Source organism: Aquarana catesbeiana, linkage group LG09 (assembly GCF_042186555.1).
Source record: "Aquarana catesbeiana isolate 2022-GZ linkage group LG09, ASM4218655v1, whole genome shotgun sequence".
Taxonomy (NCBI): domain Eukaryota; kingdom Metazoa; phylum Chordata; class Amphibia; order Anura; family Ranidae; genus Aquarana; species Aquarana catesbeiana.
In genome coordinates this window covers 160,714,396-160,734,028 of record NC_133332.1, presented here as the reverse complement: position 1 = coordinate 160,734,028, position 19,633 = coordinate 160,714,396, and the positions used below count along the sequence as shown (strand labels likewise).

General features: G+C 45.8%; 1 protein-coding gene across 3 annotated transcripts in view; it reads right to left on the bottom strand.

Annotated features, from left to right (window-relative positions):
• The window catches only part of LOC141108087 (uncharacterized), a 112,019-nt gene that overhangs the window by 86,047 nt on the left and 6,339 nt on the right, over positions 1-19,633 (bottom strand). For all 3 annotated transcript variants that reach the window (XM_073599321.1, XM_073599322.1, XM_073599323.1), the window contains exon 2: positions 14,741-14,801. In XM_073599321.1, the coding sequence (XP_073455422.1) occupies positions 14,741-14,801 (61 nt within the window). The remainder of the gene's footprint in view (positions 1-14,740; positions 14,802-19,633) is intronic.

Genomic DNA, 19,633 nt, shown 5'->3' with positions numbered 1-19,633 from the left:
AACTTCGGATCAGATGTGCCTCTTGGGCCTCCCTCCCTCTGAATCTTATGGGCCGCATAAATATTCTAAAGATGCTGTTTCTCCCCAAATGTATATATGTCTTTTGCAACAGCCCTGCCTGGATGCCCAACTCCTTTTTTGTAGAATTGGACAAATGTGTGGGCTCCTTCATTTGGGGGGGAGCGACCCCCAGACTGGCTAGATCGACGTTAACGCTCCCTGTCCGCTATGGAGCTTTGGCTCTGCCAAGCTATCGAACCTACTATTGGGCGGCTGTGCTGGTCACAGTCAGGTGGTGGTATGTCCTCTCAAAGAGTAATACAGCAGTGTTTTTAGAGGCAGCTATTCTTGGATCGCTCCGAGAGTTGGGAAACCTAGTTTATAGGGGACATAGGGCATATGACAACCTCCCACAACCTACCAGAACAACCCTTCAGGCTTGGACAGTGGCTAGGCGGTGACTTCTCTGCCCCCAGAACTGGTCTCCCTTCTGTCCCCTATGGGGGAACCCTAACCTCCTGCAACTTAGGACAGTCCCAGATCCACACATCTGGGCTAGGTATGGTATCAAAACCCTCGCAGATATTATTTCAGCGGGTGTCATACTGCCATTTACGCCCCTCCGAACCAAATCCCACCTGCCAGGGTGAATATACTTTAGGTACCTCCAGCTACGCCACGCCACTCGGGCACAATTCCCAACGACACCCAGACTAACTATGGATCCTGTAGAGGAATTGCTGGCACAGGAGAAACTGCAGAAGCTCCTATCCGCTCTATACCTTGACCTGCTGAGAAGGGACTCCACTAAAATAGATAGACTCTGGGATAAGTGGAAAATGGACATACCGAACCTGGATAGAGAGGACTGGGATGACTGCTTAGCTGATAGCACTTCTTTACTAATTTCATCAAAGGAAAGGCTGATACAGGTCAAATTCCTTCACAGGGTCTAATACACCCCCCAGAGGCTTCACAAGGTTTACCCACAGAGATCGCAGGAATGTCCCCGGGTGCCAGAATAGCATAAGTTCATACCTCCATATGTTTTGGAGTTGCCCCAAGATTGCCGGATTTTGGGCTGAGGTGGTGGACTCTGTTAATGGTCGCCTCCAACTAAATCTTCCTGTATCCCCGGAGCTAGTGCTTCTGGGTATTCAGGACAAGGATCAGAGGCCTCGATACACTAAACTGCTTCTGACATACCTTTTCTTCTACGCGAAGAAGGAAATTGTATTGCGATGGAATGCTCCCTCTCCCCCCCACGGTAGAATCCTGAGAGAAATCAATAAATGCTGTGCTACCACAATACAGGGGGTTACAAACAAGACAGGGACTTTAGGTTTGTTCTTAAGTTGAATCTGTTTGTAAGTCGGAACAGGTACATTTTTTAAGTGTAGCTCCAGCCAAAAAATCTATTTTTAAGTTTTGTAGATAGCATAGGGAAGGGTTATCACCCCTGTAACATTTGTTTTGCTGTCTGTGCCCCTGTTCAGAAGATTTCATCTCACTTTCTGTCCCAATGACAATTGAATTTTGAAAATTTGGGGTTATTAGGGAAATAAGGATAGGTGATAAAGCATCAGTGGAGACACCTTTTTCCCATATTAACTCTTACAGGAGTGAATTTCCCTTCCTATGGGTAGATTTCCTCTCACTTCCTGTTGTCTCCCTCCGTTTGTAAGTAGGAGTCGTTTGTAAGTCGGATGTTTGTAAGTAGGGGACCCCCTGTATAAGTTAACAAACCTAAACAGGAATTGCCCTAAGAAGTTCAATAAAATATGGCAGCCATGGACACCGTAGGGTGTAATACTTGCCCCGGCTCTTGACTTCTGAGAACAGAGGGAACCTCGTGCTATGGATGTGTAATGTTGCATAGTTATTGTACTGATTATCTCTTGTATGAAACTCACCTGTACTATATCTATTTGTTTTGGTCCATTTTGGACAAATGTTGTATCATGCTTTGATTTTATGTCTCAATAAAGAAACATTTTGAAGGTTAAAAAATGTTGGTCTCATCTGACCAGGGCACCTTCTTCCACGTGTTTGCGGTGTCCCCCACATGGCTACTCGCAAACTGCAAATAGGACTTCTTATGGCTTTCTTTCAACAATGGCTTTCTTCTTGCCACTCTTCCCTAAAGGCCAGATTTGTGGAGTGCACGACTAATAGTTGTCCTGTGGACAGATTCTCCCACCTAAGCTGTTGATCTCTGCAGCTTCTCCAGAGTCACCATGGGCCTCTCGGCTGCTTCTCTGATTAATGCTCTCCTTACCTGGCATTTCAGTTTAGATGGACGGCCATGTCTTGGTAGGTTTGCAGTTGTGCCATTCTCTTTCCATTTTCGGATGGTGGATTGAATTGAGTGCTTCGTGGGAAGTTAAAAGCTGTTTTTTTTTTTTTTTTTATAACCTAACCTTGCTTTAAACGTATCCACAACTTTATCTCTGACCTGTCTGGTGTGTTCCTTAGCCTTCAGGATGCTGTTTGTTCACTAAGGTTCTCTAACAAACCTCCGAGGGCTTCACAGAATAGCTGTATTTATACTGATATTAAATTGCACACAGGTGGACTCTATTTACTAATTAGGTGACTTCTAAAGGCAATTGGTTCCACTAGATTTTAGTTAGGGGTATCAGAGAAAAGGGGGCTGAATACAAATGCATGCCACCCTTTTCAGATGTTTATTTGTAAAAAAATTTGAAAACCATTTTTCATTTTCCGTTCACTTCACAATTATGTGCCACTTTGTGTTGGTTTATAACATAAAATCCCAATAAAATACATTTACGTTTTTGGTTGTAACATGACCAAATGTGGAAAATTTCAAGGGGTATGAATACTTTTTCAAGGCACTGTACAAGGTGAAGAAGATGAGGAGGGGAGAGAATATAAAGTGAAGAGTTTCAGGGGGAGAGAAAAGAGAGGATGCAGAGGATGAGAAGGGGAGAGAAGACAGGGTACAAAAGATGAGAAAGGACACGAAGGCTGGGTGCAGAGGATGAGGATTGGAGGGAAAACAGGTTGTAGAGGATGAGGAAGGGTATGAAGGACTGTGCACAGAGGAAGAGGGGAAATTAGAGTAAGGCTGGCTGTTAAATTACAACCACCACAGCTAGAAATGTGTCCATCTGCACTTTGTAGTGTGGATGGAGGAATCTGTTTGGGTTTTTTTTTTGTTCGGTTCGCAGGCTGAAATTCCAAAAAACTATATTTGTATGGCCAGCTTAAAGTGTTTGTAACCTTCTTAAAAAAACTGTCACTGCCAGAGGGCTTTTTTACAGCATTAACACACAGCGCACATACTTGTGTACCAAGCCTCTAAATACCGTTTTTTTAGATATCTTCAGGCCAGTCACGTGACTTCCGGCTGCTCTCCATATCCGATGTACGGGCAACAGTGGGAGGGGCCAAGATCTCCCTCTGATGTAGGCCGGGGAGGTCATATGACTGGTGTGCTGGCCGCTTAGCCCCTCCCGCTGTAGCCCTTAGAAGGGGGAGGAGAGATCCAGGAGTCACGCGACTTAGTCACGTTTTATTTTTTACGCTATAAACAAAAAAGTGACAATTTTGAAAAAAAAACGCATTATTTTTTACTTTTTGCCATAATAAATATCCCCCAAAAATATATAAAAAAATATTATTTTCCTCAGTTTAGGCCGATATGTATTCTTCTACATACTTTTGGTAAAAAAAATAAATAAATATCGCAATAAGCGTATATTGATTGGTTGCGCAAAAGTTATAGCGTCTACAAAATAGGGCATAGTTTTATGGTATTTTTTGTTATTATTTTTTTTTTTACAAGTAATGGCGGCGATTTGCGATTCTTATCGGGACTGCCACATTATGGCGGACACGTCAGACAATTTTGACACATTTTTGGGACCATTAGCATGCTATGAAATTACACTAATTACGGTAAAAAATGTCACTGGCAGTGAAGTAGTTAACCACTAGGGGGCAGTGAAGGGGTTAAGTGTGTCCTAGAGTGTGTTCTAACTAAAGGGGGGATGGGACTGTGCAGGGGAGATGACAGATCGCTGCTCATACTCTGTATGAACAGACGATCCCTCTGTTCACCCTCAGCGAACCGGAAAGTGTGTGTTTACACACACAGATCCCGGTTCTCTGTGTGCCCCGAGCGATCTCGGGAGCCCGGCGGTGAGCGCCGGCCACTCGCATCGGCTCCGTGGGAAAACAGGGGCCCTAGTGGCCACAGGGCGAAGCGACGTTACATAATGTCATTTCGCCCAGCCGTGCCATTCTGCCGCAGTACAACTGCGGCGGATGATCAGCATGTGGTTAAAGCAGGCATGTCCAAAGGCCCATTGCAGCCCCTGTTCCGGGTTAATACAGCCCCCTGGTAATTTGGATATATATATATATATATATATATCTTTTGTGGCCTCCAAAGATATATACCGTATTTATCAGCGCTGCCTCGGAGGGGACAGGGAGGGGGCGGGACGAGTGCTGTCAGATTACATACAAGGGAATCTCCTGTTTACTCGGATCTGTAATAGGAAGTCCCATCTCCTGAGCTGGCATTGGATGACTGTTCTGTCTATCATAGGAGGCGGGACTTTGTATTAAAGAGACCGCCGAGTAAACAGGAGATTCCCCCCCCCCCCCGTCCCCTCGGAGGCTGCAGATGGGCATGGATCAGGCTGCACTGATGGTAATGGTGAGGCTGCATTCATGGCAATGGTGAGACTGCATTCATGGCAATGGTAAGGCTGCACTGATTGCAATGGTTAGGCTGTATACATGGCAATGGTGAGGCTGCATTCATGGCAATGGTGAGGCTGCATTCATGGCAATGGTGAGGCTGCATTCATGGCAATGGTGAGGCTGCATTCATGGCAATGGTGAGACTGCATTCATGTCAATGGTGAGGCTGCAGATGGGCACTGATTAGGCTGAATTGATGCTTCACAGTTCTCTATTTAAAATTTACGTTTTTTCCTGAAACTTCCCTCTTAAAGTGAAGGTGCGTATTATATGCCAAAAAAATAGGATTTTTTACTTAACGTAAAATCCGTTTCTCTGAGCTCATTGACAGACAAAGCCTTCTATCTTCATAATGATAAGGTTATATCACCTCCGCAGGAGTAGGACTAGGCAAAACAAAGGAACAAAACACTTCCACTCCCATGGGCCGTCCACAGTCAGTAGATAACCCCCTCCTTGCTCTAGGTATTCCGTTTAGTAGCAAGCAGTAATAGAAGTAGCAAAAGAACTCCATAGAGGGATGGGTGCTGTGTCTGTCAATGAACTCAGAGAAACGGATTTTACGATAAGTAAAAAATTATATTTTCTCATTCGTTCATTGACAGACACAGCCTTCTATCTTCATAACGATAGGGACGTCCCAAAGCAGTGCCAACATGAGGGGTGGGAAAAACAAAAAATTCCAAGGCTAATACAAGAGCCAACCAGGTAACAGGAACTTCACCCAGGGCAAGCTGGAACCCAACCTGAACGATACCCCTTCAAGAGGGAATATACCCTCTAAACAGCGGCCTGCAAAAAAACACTTGCGGCCAAAAGAGGCATCGGCAGATGCCAAACCATCCACTTCATAGAACTTGTGAAAATGTACACCAACGACCAGTGGCCGACTTGCCAACTTGCGCAACAGCCATAAGAAGCACTTATTGCCCGAGAAGAATGCGCCATAACCGGGAAAGGAGGAAAACCGATCCCTGACAGGATAGCCCAGAGACATCATCTGTCCGATCCATCCAGACCAACAGATTCAGTGGCTGGCAAATACATCCGAATCCCCCAAAACACATCCTGGTCAGATAAAGCCAATTCCTTGGGATGTGCTGACCAGGGACACAAGAAGCCAACCCAATGTCCTTATTCAAATGGAAATCCAAGGACGGAACATGTAAAAAGGGCGAAGCACCACCTTAACTCCACCATTCAGGACACCCTGCGAGTAGAGATGATAGCCACCAAGAGGTCACCTTCCGAGACAGAGTAAGCAGTGGAACCTCCCGAATATTTTGAGAGAAAGATAGAGAGGCCTTTGGAGAACCGAAAACAGTTTAGATCCCACGGCGGTGGAAGAAACCAGCCCGGTGGAAACAGACATCTAACCCCTAGCACAAAAAGGCACGCACCAGGGAGTGCAAGACCAGGAGACGCTGAAGAAGACCTCCCAGGCCGACACCTGGCCCTCTATGGTACTCAAGGCCTATTCCTGCTCATCCCTCCGTAAACGGAGGTAGGAAAAAGCAGAGCCACCTAAAAGTAATGAGGACAAATCTGATGAAACTCGGCCCAGAGAAAGGCCCACCCCGTGGCCCAACCCTAGTCAACTGAGGTCCTTCTGACAGCATTCCACTCGTGGAATGCACTCGTCGGAAAGGGCTGGAACTAGACGTTCTGCCCACCGGAGGAGGATATTGGCCACAGCCAGGGTCACCAACAGCCTTTTTGGCCCACCCTGGTGAGGGACATAAGCGACCGCTGTTGCCTTGTCCGACTGGATCCGTACTGGGAGCCCCCAAAGTCGAGCCGTCCATGATTCAGACCTAGTCTGATCAATTAAAGTTCCGGGATATTACACAGTAGTCCAGATTCCACCAATGTCCAACGACCCCGAGCCAAGCTCAGTCCCAGGACATCTTCCCACCCAGACAGACTGGTATTGGTGGTCACCCTGTTCAGTACAAGGGGAGAAAGGATCTTCCCCACTAAAGAACCGGAGAACAAAGCCCCCCGACCTCTGGTTTCCTGACTCAGCCGAATCCATTCGAGACCTTGGATATTTGTCCCATTATGCCAGGATCTCCCTGAAGAGAGCCTACATGGAACTGTGCAAATGACCTTGCCTCAAAAAAAGGGTCGATCCCATCAGACCCGACATCCACATGTGGATCCGCAGAGGAGCCCACCTACCGGATAGTAAATGAAACAAACGCCACATTCCACTTCTGGAGTCTGTCCAGGGGAAGAAACACGCTGGACAGAGCTGAAGCCTGGTCAGGCTCAGATAGATCAACGTTCTGGCTGGACCAAAGCAGACTTCCGATAGTATAGACGCCAACTGAAATCAGAGAAAGTCTGTATAGAAACTATGTTGCTCCTCGGGGTAATCGAGACCCACTGACGTAACCCTGCCAGATCCGGAGCCAATACCTCGTGAACACCCGAGAAGTGGTGGCCAGATCACACCACGTGCCGATAATGCTCCGCACCCACAGCAGACGGAAGAAGTGCTGGAGTCGAGCATATAACAAAATGCTTAAGCATTCGTGATGTCGTATAATTCGAATAAAACCCCTAAAACTGTTCCCAGCACGGGAACCAGGACAATCACACTCTGCAGCAACGGGGCTTGCACAGCACCCCATGGAGGACAGCAAGCAGTCTGGCGACACACGACCATTGGAAGCAACAAACAAACTGTTTGGAGGAACACAGCCGGAAAACTATTACCGGACAAACTCCAGACGCGACATGAAGTCATTCAAAGTAACCCCCAAAACACGTATAAGCACCACTCAGCAACCAGGGGAACTGCGGGCAAGAGGCATAGTGGACAAACCGCAGCGCCTACCCAATAGGTCCCCAAGCAGCAAAGGCAGGGGGATTCTGCTCCCTCTCCAGGTATGTCAGCTTGGCCCTTAGAAGCCAGTTATTCCTCTATTGGAGCCATGGTTGCCTCTAGCAGCCTAGAGACAGAGGGGTTCACTATTGGTGTAACAGTCCCCATCTGAAGGGGGGACTCCCCAAAGGGGTACCTTACAGCCAGCGTTTTTGGAAACGCAAAAGGCACTTTGGACACTCCCAGTCTTCATGGTCAAATTTGTCAAAATAAGAGAGAGAAGGGAACGCTTTCGCCTTGCAAGACGGTTAATCCAAGAGGGTACCGACCCTCCCCCATAGCCACCACTGCATCCCCCATCTTGAAAGGTTCCCGCACAGATGTAAGTGCGACACCCAGCGCTCTCACAGGGGCAAACACCGCGGCCCCTCAGGGGGCAAAAACCGTGGCCCCTCACAGGGGGTACAGACAGGGGCCCCTCACAGGGGACACAGGTCGTGGCCCCTCACAGGGGAAACAAATCCTGGCCCCCCCACAGGGGGCACAGACCATGGCCCCTCACAGTGACACAAACCGTGGCCCCTCACAGGGGCACAAACCGTTGCCCCTCACTTAGGGGGCTTAGACCGGAGCCCCTCACAGGAGGCACAGACCCCCGCAGCGCCACCCCTCGGGAAAGGGGGGCCGCCACGAGCCCTAGCAGGCCGCCGAAGCCACGGCCTAGTAGACCGCAAAAGCCATGGGCTAAATTTCTGGCTGCCCGCTGCGAGCATGCAGCCCGCGGGGGCACCGGACCGACCCTGAGCCCTGAATGGACACTGAGCCGGTAGGCTGCAAAGCCGCGGCCTAAATTTTTGCCCACCAGCCGCAAGTGCGCGGCCCGCGGGGGGACTGGACCAACGAGAGCTGGTAGGCTGCAAAAGCCGTGGGCTAAATTTTTGGACACCTGCTGCAAGCACACAACTAAATTTTCATCCGATCCTAGCTGGTAGGCCGCAAAGCCGCAGACTAAATTAGTCCCAGGACCCCCGATCACTCTCTTCCCAGGCCTAACCACCAGATACCCCCTCAATACAAAACCCGAGGGTGGAAAAAAGGGGCTGTGTGTCCCAAAAAGTCCCTAGGCCGGAAGCCTGGGCCTCACCCGGGAAAGAGGGGGGTGGAGGAGACCCTAAGAGCGACTGACCACCCCAGGGAGTACTCGCGTCCCACACCTCTCTGGGGAAGGAGAGGAGGGGACTAATTACCTCTCCAGCAAAATGCGCTGGTAATGCTCCCGGAGACATCCTCCTCGCCACTGAAGTGGGGGGGCTGTCGGCCATGAGAAACGCTGCGACACAGGCTGAGACCCGGTCATATGCGACCTTGCGAGACATTTAACTCGCAGGGCCAGCCCCTGTCTAGTGGGGCTATGTCGCGGCCGACCTAGCACGTAGCTGCGGTCTGCACGCGCTCGCTGGCCAGACTGGGGTGACCCCTGGACCAAGTGTCCAGTCTGTCGCCCAGCCCGGCAGTTGATTGGAGATCTCACCGAAAAAATCCAGGAAAAGCAAAAATAACAAACAAAAAATCCCAGGACTAGCAATCCCGGCAGGGAACTAAGTCCTTACTCCTGACTAGGCAGAAAAAAACTGAATACCTAGAGCAGGGAGGGGGTTATATACTTACTGTGGACGGCCCATGGGAGTGGCTAAGTGTTTTGTTTTTTGTTCTGCCTAGTCCTACTCCTGAGGAGGCGATATAACCCTATCGTTATGACAATAGAAGGCTGTGTCTGTCAATGAACGAATGAGAAATATAGTATATCCAAATAACATGCTCAAGCTCATCCTTAGTCCTGAGCAGCGCTTAGGGATTCGTTGGGGGCCACAAAAGATATATATCCAAATAACACACCCAAGCTCATCTCTTCACCACACACAGCCACAAAGGCAAGAGAATTCTTGTTGGGCAGTGTAGTGCTTGGATGAACACACTTAGATCGAATTTTAATGGTTCAAAGAATGTCAGGCAAAATGGTCGGCCCTCTTGCATGTTTACTTCATCAAATCTGGCCCTCTTTGAAAAAAGTTTGGACACCCCTGCTTTAAAGGAACAGGATTTATATTTTTTTTTTTTAGGGTTACAAACACTTTAAATTTTTGGAAGAACAAATGGGTGTGAGGTTTCAAAAGCCTTTACTATAATTTCAGTTCAACTTGGAATTTCCCTTGTGAAATGTAGAAACTTGAGCTCATGAATTATAGTATATCGTGTGATTCTCTTGAGGAAGTTAGCTTACAAGACAGTTATGATAAATAAGGACAGGTTTCAGGGAAACTGGCTGCATTATCTCTCATCTCCTTTATCTGTCTAGCTACTGTATTTACACAATACTTAAAGTGTATGTCAAAGCAAAGTTTAAAAAAAAAACATATTTAGTATGTCTCTGTTCTACATGCACATTTGCCATATTTGATCCCTTTAAACACACTGCAAGTACCGAAAAATAACGGATGATGTGCCAGAAATCTAGTGTGTTCCTACCTCCCTCTTTAATATGACAACACAATGTATTTTCATCTCAGAATGTTATAACCCTCGTAGTCACTTGTCAGCCCTGCCTACCTAATTTCTGATTGATTACTTAGAAGACAGACCTCTCCTCATCTTCCGCAGCCCATTCCCCAATCTCCATAACCCTTTTTTGCACTTATACAACAGGTAAAAACAAACGAACAAAAAAAGCATTCAATGATATATTTTGCAGATTTATTCATGTACACTGCTGCTGGTAAACGGACGTTTAGGAGCAGTTGAGCTTTTTTTTAGCTGCCCCTGAACTCTCCACTGTGTTATCTTATCAGTACATGTACATAGTTTATAGTCATTTCTAGGCAGTTGAGTTTAGAAGCATTTTTTGGGACACAAAAAAATGCATTCAGGACGGATGTTCAGAGGCATTTGAAATGCCAAATGCCTGTAACAGCTTGCAAACGCCTGTAACAGCTTGCAAACGCGTGTAAACGTGGTAACTCGCATTTAGTTGTGTATCGTTTACAGGAGTTTTTCATTTTTTTTGGTAATTTGAAAAAAAAAAGACAACAAAAAAAACCCATTTAAACAAAAAATATAAAAACCACTTCTAAACGCAAACGTGGCAAAACGCGGAAAAACTGACATTTTAAACGTCGGTTACTATCTGTCAAGTTAAATCGTTCAGGAGAGGTTTTAAAAACATCCCGCATACATGAAGCCTTATGCCGTGTACACACGGGCAGACTTTTCGGCAACAAAGGTCCGACAGTCTTTCCGACGGACTTTCGACAGAGTTACGACGGACTTTCGACTGACTTTCTAACAAACGGACTTGCCTACACACGATCACACCAAAGTCCGACGGATTCGTACATGATGACGTACGACCGAACTAAAATAAGGAAGTTGATAGCCAGTAGCCACTAGCTGCCCTAGTGTCGGTTTTTGTCCGTTGGACTGGCATACGAGTGGATTTTTTGACCGGATTAGAGTCCGTCGGAAAGATTTGAAGCATGTTCCAAATCTTAAGTCCGTCAGATTTTCGACAGAAAAAGTCCGCTGTAGGTCCGATGGAGCCCACACACGGTCGAATTGTCCAACGGATTTGTTCTGTCGGACCAGTCCGGTCGAAAAGTCCGCCCGTGTGTACAAGGCATTAGGAGCAGTTGGGCTTTTTTTTCAGCTGGCCCTGAACACTCCTCTATGTTATCTTATCAGTTCATGTACACAGGGTCGTTTAGGCCCCTTTCACACTGGGGCGGTGGGGGTGTCGGCGGTAAAACGCCCCCCACCGCCCCCAGCTCCACTTTACCGTCGTTTTAGCGGCGGTATTCGGCCGCTAGTGGTGCAGTTTTAACCCCCGCTGGCAGCCGAAAAAGGGTTAAAACCGCTCCCATATTGCCACTACAGCTGCGGTATAGCCGCGGTATAGCCGCGCTGCCCCATTGATTTCAATGGGCAGGAGCGGTTTAGGAGCGGTGAATACACTGCTCCTTCACCGCTCCAAAGATGTTGTTTGCAGGAGTTTTTTTTCTCTCCTGCCAGCACACCGCTTCAGTATGAAAGCCCTCAGGCTTTCACACTGGAGAAACAGCAGCGGCAGTTTTAGGTCGGTTTGCAGGTGCTATTTTTAGCTCAATACCGCCTGCAAACCGCCCCAGTGTGAAAGGGGCCTTATAGTCGTTTCTAGGCTGTTTAGTTTGGAAGCATTTTTTGGAAAGCAAAAAAATGCGTTCAGGACGGATGTTCAGAGGCATTTGAAACGCCAAATGCTTTTAACAGCTTGTAAACGTGTGTAAACGAGGTAACTCGCGTTTAGCCGCATTTTGTTTACAGGTGTTTTTTATGGAGATACATTTTTGACTATTTGAAAAATATATATATATATTTTTTAAAGGGAGCAAATAAAGGAAGCCTAATATTAGGGTTTACAATTAAAGGCTCCATTCACACTTCACGTTTTCTGAATGCGCAACAACACACACAGGAAATTCGCTTTTTGCCGTGAGTTTCTGAAATGAGCTTCAAATGCATGTCAAGCTTGCAGTGCCATTAACTGTTAGCGGCATCCCAAAACATTTTGTTACATGGCAAACATGCTACAAATGCACATTGAAAGAAAAAAAACACGCCGCTCCACGCCCAAAAAGGTTCTGGAGCTTCTTTGGCACGTTTGTCATGCGTAGGACAGCCCATTCAATTGAATGGGCTGCCCTAAGTGTGACGCGCAGAAAGCATGAAGGTAAAAAACCTGCTCTGTGCAGCGGCCCCCCCAATGCTTCCTTGAGTCACCTCTTGATCCACGAGAGTCATGCCACTCCTGAGACTCGCACTCCTAAATTGGCTTTTAGCAGCAGCGGGAGCCATTGGATCCTGCTGCTGTCAATCACAGCCAGTGAGTCAATCAGGAGACGGAGGAGGCGGGGCCGCGCCACAGTTCCATTTGTGAATGGACACACAGAGCCGCTGATCGGGAGCGCGCCTGCTTGGGTCTCCCCATTGCAAACTGCTTGCTGTGGGGGCACCTGAGAAGAGGAGGAGCCAGGCTCTGTGCAAAACCACTGCCAAGAGCATGTAAGTATAAGTATATAATGTTTGTTGTTTAAAAAAAAAAAAAAAAAACAAGACTTTACAATCACTTTAATAAACTTGTGAACCTGAACAAGCATACAGTTTCCTGAGAATTATTTCTGCTGCCACTGACACCAATGCTGAGGGTTATTTCTTCTACCACTGACACCAATGTTGAGGGTTACTTCTGCTGCTACTGACACCAATGCTGATGGTTATTTTTGCTACCATTGACACTAATGCAGAGAGTTATTCTTACTGCAGCTGACACCAATGCTGAGGATTATTCTTGCTGCTACTAACCTCAATGCTGAGGGTCTTTTTCTTCTGCCACTGACACCATTACTGAAGGTTAAAATTGAAGGTTATAATCTTTTCCTGGTCTATCATGCTGACTATGGCCTTTGCCTGATATTTTTTTAAATGGAAATTGGAAATAATTAGGTAACTTAAGCCTAATTTTAAGTTAATATTCCAGGTAATCCATTACAAGTGATTTATCCAGGCCTTGTTAATATGGATGAATACTAACCTCACGCAAATTGCAGATAACTGTCTCATAAGATTTGTCAAAACACCTGCTGTTCTTTCAGGGTGGATTTACATCTATGCATTGTGTCAACACACATTGCATGCATTAAGCATACTTACCAACTGTCCCAAATTTCCCGGGACATTCACAGGATTTAGACCCTTTTCCCGGATTTAGCCATTCCCGGGAAATGTCCTGGGAAATTCTTATTTTACCGATTTTTTTTTTTCCGCCGCCACCGCCGCTAGAGGTCCGTGGCCGACGGAGACAATGTCTCCACCAGCTGCCATTTTCCTGAAGACCAAAACAAGCAATTACTGTTTAGTAATGGCCGGGTGGCTGCCAATAGAACTTGAGCTGTGGCACTGCCCACCTCCCGCCCCGCTGCCGTCTGTCTGTGACCTGATGTAGGAAGGAGCGGGGTGGGCGGCGCCGCAGCTCAATTGCTATTGGCAGCTAAGTATTTTGTCCCATTCTGTTTAGTAATGGCGGCGGAGAGAGTCTCCACTGCTGGGAATGCCTGATGTAAGGAAAGGGGGCTCCATTGGGGGATGCCTGGTGTAAGGATAGGACTCTGCTGGCAATGCCTGATGTAAGGGGGGACTCCGCTGGCAATGTCTGATGTAAGAGGGGACTCCGCTGGCAATGTCGATGTAAGGGGGGACTCCGCTGGCAATGTCTGATGTAAAGGAGGACTCCGCTGGCAATGTCTGATGTAAGGGGGGACTCCGCTGGCAATGTCTGATGTAAGAGGGGACTCCGCTGGCAATGTCTGATGTAAGGGGGGACTCCGCTGGCAATGTCTGATGTAAAGGAGGACTCCGCTGGCAATGTCTGATGTAAGGGGGGACTCTGCTGGCAATGTCTGATGTAAGGGGGGACTCCGATGGCAATGTCTGATGTAAGAATAATTTCATTCTATATTACAATGTAATAATAGAAATAATGCACTTCAATCATCCTGACACCATAACAACCTTGGTGCCGGGATGACTGAAGTGCTAACACCAGGTGTTTGGAGTATCTTTATTTTACGATTGTTAAACTTTCTGGAATACACATATTTCTACTGTTGTGTAGGATCTGGGCCTGCTGTCACTCCATCCCTCTTTCTTTCTCTCTTTTTCTTTATCTCTTTCTTTTTCTTTCTCTCCCTCTTTCTTTCTTTCTCCCTCCATCCCTCATTCATCTCATACCACACTCCTTCCGAGCCACGGCCATTTAAGACACGCCCACTATTCCGCTCAAACCACGCCCATTTTTGCCACAGCGCGTTATGTATGCCCCGCCCACAAAAGAATGTCACGCCCCCTAATTATAGCAAGGCTCCGCCTACATGCAAAAAAGTGTCCCGAATTTTTTTTTTTTGCAATGTTGGCAACTATGCATTAAGGCAAATAACATGCATAGTTATTTTTGTGGACCATCTGATTTTTGGTGCGGTTTAGTGTGTTGGAAGCCCAATATTTTAATGGGGCCTCAAAGATTTATATAGTACAAAAAATAATAGCAGCAAACATTATATAATTTAACCTTTTTTTCCAGTACTATACCTCCTTCCAGGGCTTGTAGCACAGAGTCATTAACAGGAAAATCTACTGTGTCTGTAGACTCCTACAAAATAAGAAAAAAAAAATACATATCACAAAAAATTATAATAGAAGTTATAGTGCTTTCACGTTAGTAATCACGCCGAGAGCATCATTGCAATCAGCAAGTTTAGTCAAAAATAAGTGATGACATGGAAAATTACGTTTATTGGTTTGGGCTTCCTGATGGCCGAGTTTCCTAAAGGAACGCTGATCTGCACTACAAAGTAGTATTCTGTATTAAATGAATTTAAAGTGGAACTACACTGCATCTGAGCACCACAAACCAAACACCCTATTTAAAATGGTATTAAACCCCAAACCAAAAATGTATTATTTTGCAGCTTACCAATCATTAACCGCTTCCCTACCCGGCCATAGACAAATAACGTCCACAGATGGGATCTCCCATCCTGGGTGGACGTCATATGACGGCCTCGGGTTCCCGGCCGCCTAGGGGGCGCGCGCGCCCGCCGCGTTGCTCGGGACCCGGTGCGTGTGCCTGGCGGCCGCAATGTCCACCGGGCACCCGCGATTGCCCGTTAACCGGGCCGGACAGTGGATCTCTGTGTGTAAACACAGAGATCCACGTCCTGTCAGCTCAGAGGAGAGCGATCTGTGTTCCCAGAACGGAGGAACACAGATCGGTCTCCTCCCCTTGTGCGTCCCCTCCCCCTACAGTTAGAAGCATTCCCTAGGAAACACATTTAACCCCTCCCCGCCTAGTGGTTAACCCCTTCACTGCCTGTCACATTTACACAGTAATCAATGCAATTTTATAGCATTGATCGCTGTATAAATGTGAATGGTCCCAAAAATGTGTCAAAAGTGTCCGATGTGTCCGCCATAATGTTGCAGTCACGCAAAAAAAATTGCGATCGCCGCTATTACTAGTAAAAAAAAAAAAAAAAATTATTGTTTTTTAAAAATGCCATAAATCTATCCCGTATTTTATAGACGCTATAACTTTTGCGCAAACCAATCAGTTTTTTTTACCAAAAATATGTAGAAGAATATGTATCGGCCGAAACTGAGGAAAAAATTAGTTTTTTTTTTTTTAAATTGGGATATTTATTATAGCAAAAAGTAAAAAATATTGTTTTTTTTTCAAAATTGTCGCTCTTCTTTTGTTTATAGTGCAAAAAATAAAAAACGCAGAGGTGATCAAATACCACCAAAAGAAAGCTCTATTTGTGGGGGGAAAAAAGGACGTCAATTTTGTTTAGGTACAACGTTGCATGACCGCGCAATTGTCATTTAAAGTGCGACAGCGCTGAAAACTAAAAATTGGTCTGGGAAGGAAGGGGGTGAAAATGCCCGGTATTGAACCTGTTAAGTGTGGTGGCTGCATTTGTTTATTTTTGTTTAGGCTTTTTTCCTTTGTTTTCACCTGGCGATCTGGCCAGTAACACATCTCCTGTATTAGAATGACCCACTCTAGATGAAAGAGCACAGGGGACACAGCAGACAGCACAACTCTCAGTCTGGGGGGAGGGTAGTGTTAAATGTACTAGCAGACTTAATTACACTAACAAATTGAAGCCAAACTCCAACACACACTTTATAATCAGCTACAGCAAAGGTTTTTACTTTTGGGATAAAGGTTTTACAATAAATAAAACCTGATCATTTTTTAACACCCCTGCTAGTGGGAAATGGTTTGTCTCATCCATGTAAACTGATACATTCTGCAGGAGAGCTTGTGCTTTTGAAAAACAACAGCTTTACTGGCTGAATCACAGTTTGAAAATAGAAGAAAAATAAAAAAAGCAAATTACAATAAAATAAATGTTTGCTTTTGGCTTCAATTTATTTTGAAAATTCAAAGCAAACTCACTTATCCATGTCTCCGTGCATTCTTTTGCTGAAAAATCACTAAAAAAATAGAAAAAAATCTCTAGCATTTCTGGCCATGTCCTTCTTGAGTAAGGCCAGATGAGTCATGCAGTATGTACTTCCTGGAATATATCTGCCCTTAGCTAAGGCATGCAAGCAGGAGGGTGTGCTTAGCCGAGGCCCTCCTGCCCCCCTGAAGACACCTGGGATGTATGACATCATTTGACTAGGCCTGGAAACCAGGAAGTAACTGAAGAAATGTAAAAAAATGTTCATTTGATATACTTTCTTATTTATTTACTAATGACAGCAGCATAAGGATTAGATATAATCAATGTTGATTAAGTGAGTGAATTTCTGCTTTAAGTGAATGTTTACTTAAAGTAGTTGTAAAGCCTAAACATTTTTTACCTTAATGCATTCTTTGCATTAAGATAAAAAATGTTTAGATGTCAGCATCCCCCCTCACCCCCCCTTTTACTTACCTGAGCCCTCAATCAATCCATGCACATCTGCAGCCATTATCTCCCCTCACTTCTGGGTCTTGCTGGCTTTGCTAAGGCACTGGGAATCATTGGCTCACAGTGTTGTCAATCAAAGCCTGTGACGAGGGAGCGGGGGGCGGGGCCCTGTCAATGGATGCAGCGGGGCTCAGGTGCTTCCCATGGGGGCACTGGACAGAGAGGAGGGGCAGGAGTGCCAGCGGGGGACCCAAAAAGGGAATGTTCAGGGCTGCTCTGTGCAATTCCATTGCACAGAGCAGGTAAATATAAACATGTTTGTTATTTTTTTTAAATTTACCTTTACAATCACTTTAAAGCATAATGCCTCGTACACACAGTCGGATTTTCCGACGGAAAATGTTCGATGGGAGCTTTTTTTCAGAAATTCCTACTGTGTGTAGGCTCCATCGGACATTTTCCACCGGAATTTCCATCACACAAAATTTGAGATCTGGATCAAAATTTTCCGACAACAAAATCCGTTGTCGGAAATTCCGATTGTGTGTACACAATTCCGACGCACAAAGTTCCACGCATACTCGGAATCAAGCAGAAGAGCCACACTGGCTACTGAACTTCATTTTTCTCGTCTCGTCGTACGTGTTGTATGTCACTGCTTTCTTGACGTTCGCAATTTCCGACCAACTTTGTGTGACCGTGTGTATGCAAGACAAGTTTGAGCTAACATCCGTCGGAAAAAATACATGGATTTTGTTGTTGGAATGTGCGATCATGTGTACGTATAAGTGTATTTGTTAAAAAATAAATATTGGGGGCTTGTCTCAAGTCAACTACAGTTATGAAAGCTTCCGGGTCCTGTGCTAAGTGGTTGCAGACCTGTCAGTGGCAGCTGGTGGGTTTTTCTTTTGGGAAGGTGGTAAACAACCCCCCACCCAGGCGGCCGGTGCTTAACTGATCTAGGTGGTGAGCTGTGGTGTCCTCCAGCATGGTCCGCCCGTCGGGCAGTGGCTCCGGTGTCCACTCCTCCAGCCGTGTGTCTCCTCTTTCTTCTGCCTAAGCGCTAGGCATCCAATAAGATCGCCTGATGCTTTGGCCAATCGGAAAACAGGTCTCATGACTTGTCTCCTGATTTGCGGGGAGGAACTTTAGTGTGAAAATATTAATTAAATTTTAAAAAATGTATTAAAATTAATTTGCTATCGTCACACAACTGGGTGAGTTCGGAGCGCAGTGCTCTGTGCCCCGAGCCCACCCTTTTTTGAAGCCTTTTAAAGCCTCTGACTCTAATCACGTGCTTAAAAAAAACCCCCCCCCCCTATTGGAATCCATGTAGATCATGTAGATATATATATCAGGGGGCCGGACACATGGATGGGGGGGCGGCCCCTTTGCGCCCTCTATGGACAGGCCGCCACTGAGACCTGTTATCACTGGAGAGAAGATTTCTATACTAAGGCTCAATCAGCATGTGTCTTATATGACTGAGGAGGTGGTGGCCAAAACAATTTTTTAACTAAATATTAGCTTTTAATACTTTACTAAAAATATTTTCTATCTATTTGACTTTACTTTCTCACTATCTGTGCTTTTGTGCAGGTAGTCATTTAGATCGGGTCCCTCAGCAGTCTATACTCAGCTATCCTGCTGCATCTACTACTTCCAGAAGTTCCAGGTATGGAGGAACATGAAACCTACCCCATGGGACAGCACTGGTGCCTGGTGATTATCACAGTGCTTCATATGGGGGTGGTGAGACAGTCACCTCACAGTGGCTGAGCAGAACTGTAGGAGAGCAAATGTATTGACTGCTTTAAGAGGAGGTAAACTCTCCCACTCTGAGGCTGCTTTTCATTCAGTCCATTATTATAATAAGTAATTATCAAACTATAGCCACTGTAATCCAGCCCAAATCGCATATTACTTACTGTTTAAAGAAACGTTAAAATACTTGTTTCCAGGGGTTAGGTGGCACCATCTTAAGTATTGTTTTCTGAGTCCACAGTAGAGTGTATTTACGCTCTTACATTGAGCACTTCCTGTACTGTTAACCAAGCCTCCTTCTCAATCCAACGTTTCTATGGCAACCCTGTTTCACTGCTCATAGCTGACTTGTTTTATTTAATAGTATTTACTTGTGCCTATTATCTAGTGTTTGCCTGTGTCAGTCTTATCAGCTTCAGCTGATAAGGCTGCAGTAATCTTGTCCAATGCCCAAGTTTACACTGCATGTGATGTCACATGGGGTGTAGTATGAAGCTCTGAGTGATTATGCAGTCTGTGGGATTTCAGAGTTGTTCCATAGGAAGATCTGATAATAGACAGATGAGTACACAGAGTGTGCCGTAAATCAGGGGAGATCTGGGCATGCTCAGTGAAGTCATTCTAAAGAACAAAAAGGATTACAATAATACTAAGCAAGTAAGGAGATATCTACAAGCAGTGTTCAGTAGGGTTTTTATGCTGATTTACATGGACAAAGAGAGTTTACAACCACTTTTAGTTAAGTCATTCCCTAAATGTTCTAACACCTGTCAAGCATGAAATTAGATATGGTTTC